The sequence below is a fragment of the Hydra vulgaris genome, chromosome 01 (assembly GCF_038396675.1).
Source record: "Hydra vulgaris chromosome 01, alternate assembly HydraT2T_AEP".
NCBI classification, from domain to species: domain Eukaryota; kingdom Metazoa; phylum Cnidaria; class Hydrozoa; order Anthoathecata; family Hydridae; genus Hydra; species Hydra vulgaris.
The window spans coordinates 3700001-3707530 of record NC_088920.1 but is presented as its reverse complement, the minus strand read 5'-3'; the positions used below and the strand labels follow the sequence as shown (position 1 = coordinate 3707530).

Here is a 7530-nt window from a genome sequence, read left to right as displayed (position 1 = left end):
GCAGTTTTTAAATAAGTTGTTTAATGAGCTTGGAATGGAATTCGGTGTAAATGCGCAAAAATACTGTTTACGTAAAGACAATAAACGAATCATTAAAGCAGAAAAACAATGTAGTACTAAAGCAAAATCAAGAAGAAAAAAGTTAAGAGCAATAAAAAAAGGTTTTTGTGACCAAAATAAAGAACTGGAAGGTGTAACTTATAAAAATGGTGAATTTTGAACTATTTTATTCTTCTTTTTTTTTTTTAATTGCGTTTTTCTCAAAATCATGAATTTGGGGTTTGCGACGTGGATTTTTTAAAAAACCAATTATCAGATTTACTTGAAATTTGGCACACATACTCACTACATTAGTATCTACAACATACACTAGGATAATTTTTATTGCTTCTCTCGTTCAGTAATTTTTAATCATTTTTTTTCATAAAATACCCCCAAAATTGCAAAATTTTGAACAAATGCAAATATTTATTGATTTTTTTGACCATATCAAAATCTTCTAGTCTATGTTGCAATGCCACATGTAATATATCACCAACCACATTTTCAATAAAAAATATATAAGGGTTCTTGAAAAATCTCTGTCGCAGTTTACCCCATTTATGGGCCTTCAGCGATAATTATGCTGAAGAAGATTTGTCATAATTTTTTTTTTTGCTAATTACTATACCACCACCTTAAATCCAAAATATGGTTAGTTAGCTTCTGTATTTCTGGGTTTACGACTGATCATTTAACGAGCCCCCAAAAAAATGGTTTTTCCGCATGCTTTTTGGCATCTGCCTTTTTATAGTCCAAAGATTTTTCCTGACGGCCCAGCATTATTAAACAACTTCATAACATATGACAATAATTATTATATTAAAAAACTTTATAGTTATATGTTTTTTTTTAGCAGTCTTTGCATGTAATTATTATTAAGATTTTCATACAATATCGATCCGACATACAGTGCTGATCCGTTCCGTTCTTTAACTAGGGCTCTAAAGATAATTAAATTGTGAGACCCTTCATATCTAAATAGTTTATTTTAAATTTTATATTTACTTTTATTTTACTATTTTAGACTTATATTTGTTTTATATTTATCAAGAAATCAAAAGGAATTTTCCACAATATTCAATCATTTAGACCTAGCAAAATTTATCTTGCGTGGCGTTCAAATTGTTTTGTTTCATTAATATTTAAGTTGTATAATTTAAAAACATATAAAACAGACGTAAGTTACCTGATTTCTTTTATTACTCTCCCCCCCCCCTCCTTCCCCCTCACATTGTGACTAGATTGACTTTTAGTCGACTTAGTCGATTTTAAAAAAGTGTAAGTCGTTTAAACTATAATTTCAAAAATTTTAATATAAGTTCAAAAGTCGACTTTGGTTGACTTTTGAAAATACATTAGTCGACCGTCAAACTTTTTAATAACATCACTAGTTTGAATATAGTTTAGCCAAATATAATTTTGAATTTTATTTTAAATTAGAAGTTCAAATTTTTTGTATTCAATATTGAATGAAGATGCTTTAAGCATCTTTATTCAATAATTAATAAGTAAAAACTTAATAAGTGAATAAGTAAAATTTTAAAAAATTATACGTTCAAAATTTACAATTTAAATTGTAAACAAAAACACTTAAGTAGCTTTTGCTGTAGGTAGGTTTTATTTACTTTGAGAGAGCTAATATTTTATATGAAACATTTTACCGTATAGATGTAAGGGGTCATTTGCAAATTATGTCACGCAAAAAACTTTTCAGATCCCCCTGCGACCTTTTCACAAAATGTCACAAAATATCAACCCCATATCTTATCCTGAGGTTTCTAATCATTGCAAAAGAACCGTAGGGGTTCTAATCCCTGCAAAAATATTTCGAAGCAAATTTTAGAATTTCGAAAGTGAAAAATTGTTTCGATATTATTTTTAGAATTTCGAAATCTCAAACATATTTCGAAGCAAATTTTAGAATTCCGAAAGTAAAAAATCGTTTCGGTGTTATTTGCAGAATTTTGAAATCGCAAAATTATTTCGAAGCAAATTTTAGAATTTCGAAAGTGAAAAATTGTTTCGGTAATATTTTCAGAATATCGAAATCAAAATAATACTTCGAAGCAAATTTTACAATTTGGAAATGAAAAAATCGTTTCGATAAAAAATTAATTAGTTTGAAATTATTTCGAACTTACCGAAACAAAAATAGAGTTTTGAAAACTTTTTTTTTTAATCGAAAATTCAACTTTTGCTTTTGTGAACAACCTTATTTAAAAGCATATTTATTATAAATTATTACATTAAAATTTCATTAGTTATTTATAATTATTTTTTTTATTTAATATATTTAAGATATTAAATATTTTAGCGTATTCTAAAGTTTTTTAATTTATCGAGGTTACGAAATATTTTCCACGGTAATCGATCAAAAACTCCTTGATATTCAAACAACGAATCCATTCATAAATTTCTTCAATCAAATCAATGTCGTCGTGAAGTTCAAGTTCTAATTCTTCACAAAGATTAATCCACGGAAGAAAATTCTTTTCAAAATCTTTTTTTGTTATTAAATAATCTGAGATCCATATATTCAACACTTCAATCTTATCTTTCGGTATCCATCCTTCGAAATTAATCGGACGATGAAAATTGACAACGCGAACATTAGTTGAACATTGAATTAAAAGTTTTTTTTCTTCATCACATAAAATATTTTTACGAACATCTAACGACGTTAACTTTCTTCCAGATTTAAAGTACTGATTTACGAAATAATTTTTGCAAGCAGTTAAGTAAGAAGTTTTTCCATCGTCAATCGAAATAATCCACCATCGTTCATCAACAATTGATATTATTTCATCAGTAAATAATGATTGACTTTCATAAAAACACTCAATAAATAAATCACGATCATATTTACTTTTTCTTAGACGATCTAAAGTAAAATTAAATATTAATTATAAAAACAAACAAATAAACTATTAAAGTAATTATCAAAATTATAACATATACATAATCTAAATATTCATACATATAATTTTTACTAATTTAATGATTGAATAAAAAATCATTTACATATATAATTTAATATTAAAATAAAATGATATATAAAAATATTAAAATAGTGAAACTTTTAAATAAAACAATTCTTTAAAATAAATTATAAAAATATAGACAATTTTTTAATTTAAGCATTTTATCACATTTTTAAAACGAAATAATTCAAATAAGTTATAAATTAAATATATTTAAAATAACATAACAAAAATTATTCATTTATATAACTTAAAAATACTTTCTTTTGTTCATATATTCCAAGAAAACTTCGTCGTTTGGTTGCTTTAATAAAACATTTTATTAAACAAGTGAATGTTTTTATAAATCAAATTTCAAAAGAAATTATGTAAAAAGAATATTTGTTCATTTGACTTCGACGTTGATTAAAAACTTTGACGAATTTATTTCTTTAAGGACAATTTATAGTGAATTCGTAAAATACTGAAACTTTCAACAGGTCAAGTGCAGGAATAAAGTGCAATTTTATTTTGCACCACTAACATTATGAAGGCAGGTTGATTTCTAATTTTAAAATATTTGTTTAATTTTTTGAATACGAAACTTCAATTTCGTGAACGCGATATTTTCAAGTTGCAATATTCTTATAAAAAATTTTTATACTCAAATGAAGATGATACAATATAAAATCGTTCGTTTTTATAAAATATTTCACTATTTTCATATTAACTTAAAACTCTTTCCATTAACATATAACGATTAAATATATAAAAAGTTTGAAAATTATAAACACGTATCTATATGCTATGTTATATTAAAAAGAATAAGCTTAGAGATAGAAATCAAATATTATAAAAAATGTTAAATTAAATTTTAAGGTTTATATATTTTAGCAACTTAATCTTGTATATTTGTAATATAATTTAACTAATATATCCACAACAAAAAAATACTTATTATCATCAATCTTAAACAAAAGACAGTCGTCGCAAGTTATTGTTTTAGAAATATATTAATTTAGTCTTGAAACAAAAACTTTATTAATAAAAACAAATAAATGAATATAAAACTGAAGATTTTACTTCCGAATATATATTACTATATATAAATTACTTACGAATTTTAGGAAGTTTTGTTACCCGTGTATGTTTTAATAAACGATAGTGACGCTATGAGTTCGTATAACTTTTTTTAGAAAAAAATAACGTTGTGCTGTATATACTTAAAACTCGACGATCGAACTTTAAAAAAATCTTTTCACAAATTCGAACAAAATTTGAATCAACCGTTTAGTTTTATAGAATGATATAGTAACTATCGCAACCGTTGTTATGAAATATAAAGCTAATAAATGTCGAAAATGTCAATAATGTACCCTGACTTCCAAATTGCTTAGAAGTTAACAAAACATACATTAATTAAACATACATAAGTTAACTGAACCAAATCTAATCTAACTATGCCTTTCCAGGTCTCACGAAGATTTTTTATATTTTCTGAAAAGAATTTTTTGAAATGTATTTATTTACTTAGTTTTATTACATTAATTATGGTATATTTATTTACTCAGTTTTATTAGATTAATTATGCTATATTTATTTACTCAGTTTTATTAGATTAATCATTGTATATTTATTTACTCAGTTTTATTATATTAACTATAGTATATTTATTTACTAAGTTTTATTACATTAATTATGGTATATTTATTTACTCAGTTTTATTACATTAATTGTGGTATATTTATTTACTCAGTTTTATTAGATTAATTATGGTATATTTATTTACTAAGTTTTATTAGATTCATTATGATAAATTTATCGCGTTTAAAGTTGTTAGTTTAATATTTGAAATGAAAGTATTTGAGGCTTCACCATAAAGTTTAGATCACGTTAAATTATATAATTTCGTTGGAGAACATAAACTATCAATTTTATTGATGTGATATAAATAAAACGAAAATAAAAAAATTAAAAAATAGATTTGGTTACTGTTATTTTGTATGACGTCATTAACATAATTTAAAAGCCGCAAAAAATGTGTAAAACGCGTTTTTTTTTAAAACGGAATTTACAGTTTGTAAATTATTATCAGTTACTTTAGTAATACCTATAAATAAAGCGAAAATAAAGTTATATATTATAAATAATTTTATAAAAAATTTCTTATTATATAAACGTAACGAAGACAAGCAAACGATATATATATATATATATATATATATATATATATATATATATATATATATATATATATATATGTAAAATACTTGTATTTATTGTTTTCTTGATGTTTCCTCTTTAAATCAGTTTTAAACCGTAACCGTTTTTTTTATAAAATGCTTAAATAATCTTTGAAAAAATATCAAATAATAACAATAATTAAAAATTCCAGCACAATTGCTATTTTAAATAAAAGAGGCGCATTTATCAAATTGATATAAATTTCAAGTGAAAAGTTACTGAATTTTTTGAAAAGAAGTGTAACATTTATATAATATTAATTTAATATGTTAATCATCATGTTCGAATATATCTTTTTGAACGTCAAAACCTGCTACAGTTTTTCCGCAATTTCCGCAATAGCCTTCAAGGTGTATCAAACAATTAGGTGGATGGCATTATACCTTGTTAATCGTTTAGTTTGTGAATGTCTGGCATCTTTTTCTTTTATTTTCATTTCTTATGTTATCTTGGGATTGTTCTAAAACAGTGTAAAATATCACTGAGTTCTTTTGGTAACTCTAATTTTTTGAACTTCTTGAAATAAGTTAAGACATAACTAATTCATGATAATATTTCTTTAAGAAAACATTTCCTCTAACAAAAGGTTGAGAAAATATAGAATTTGTAAAACTAATAGATTTTTAGACTAGATTTTGTTTGACTAATAAATAATGCCATATTTTTAAACTTTCAAGATTAAATCATCTCACGCTATCATTCATTTTTGAGGCAATTAGGAGGAATTCAAAAATCGATTTCTTTGAAGTGGAAATCAATTCATATGAAGTGATTTAAACATGTTTGATGATGTAGAACAATAAAAGAAAAAAAAAATAAAGTTACTAAAAAGCAGAACATTAAGTCATTACTCAAAAACATGGACAAGATAAAAATGATTGACGCGTATCATTTCGATCAAGCGCGCCCGACGGAGGATTAAACTTTTGATAACTAACTCAAATCATGTAGTTAGATTTAATCGTGTGTTGACATAAATTTTGCTTTAATTGTGTGTCGACACAATCAGTTCCCTTTTTAAAAAATGATATATTTCGTTTACCGCGACGTTATAAAATCCGAAACACCGAGATATTTATTGGAAGGTATCGTATTAGCTTTATACAGCTCTTACACTCCATGTAAAAGCGAGCCTGACGTTACGAGTTCAACAAAAAAATATTTTCGCTTAAAAACATAATAAATTAACTAACTTTATAATAATGGTTTTTTTTTTATAAAAGCTTTAAACTTAAAAGAAAAAAAATTGAATCTATTTGGATGAGAATTTATATCCCATCTAAATTTATGGTGCACAAATTGCTTCACTGATAGTATCAAAAAAACTATTCTTATCCAATATAAGACCTCTTATGTTTTAATTGACAAAAAATGCTTAAAAAGTCTCTTATTTCCTGAATGAAGAATAACTTTACTTAAAAACATCTAAACGAACTTGTGTCTTGTGATTTGATAATCAGTATAACCAGTGAACAAATTGAAAAGTGAGTTATATTTTACACAATAAAAATTATTTATACAATCATTATTTTAATATCACAACAACTATTATTATATTTCCATTATTAATACACAAAATAAATATATATAGAAATTAAATCTGTTCTCTACTTAGTTATAAAACGTTTTAGCAACATTATACATGTTCGATCAGTAACTTTGTTTTCTTTTTATTTTTATAACTATTATAATTTAAAACTCTCGTAGCTTAAGTAAAGTTAAATGGGGAGCTCCAAAACTGTGATCAATCTTATCAATTTTAAATTAAATCTCAAATCAAATTTAACCAAAAGCAGATTTGCTTTTTATTTACTTAGGTTTTAGTTTTATGAACTATTGTTATGAATGCCAATTTACATTATTGCACCACAGACATTATGAATGTACATTATTGCACCATAAACAATGTAGACTCGAAACTTAGATAAAAACGTTGATTTCGCCTAATTCTTAACTATTCTTGTGGAAATAAATTTTGAATACTTTTTAAAAAACTATATTACAAAAAAATTTAGACGGTATTAACCTGAATACTTGTAGTCTACTTGCATAATTAGTAAATACACAAACATCTATTAAACTTCAAAACAACGTTTAGAAAAAACTTTAGATTTAGTCGATTGTCCGTTTAGAATGAAATCCAGATTAACGTTAAGAGCAAACATCCATAAAACGTCTGAGTCCATTAATTTGTTGGGATTTAGGACGTAAGATTGTTGCGATAAGAACTTCCATGAATTAGAATGGCGCAATCGACACTAGTTTATTATTTATTTATAAGTCA

General features: G+C 24.5%; 1 protein-coding gene across 1 annotated transcript in view; it reads right to left on the bottom strand.

The window, feature by feature from the left end:
• Positions 1–2290: 2290 nt before the first annotated feature.
• The window catches only part of LOC136075029 (uncharacterized), a 12540-nt gene continuing 7300 nt past the window's right edge, over positions 2291–7530 (bottom strand). Inside the window, exon 2 of the mRNA XM_065787249.1 lies at positions 2291–2923. Coding sequence (XP_065643321.1) covers positions 2373–2923 — 551 coding nt within the window. The 3' untranslated portion in view covers positions 2291–2372. The remainder of the gene's footprint in view (positions 2924–7530) is intronic.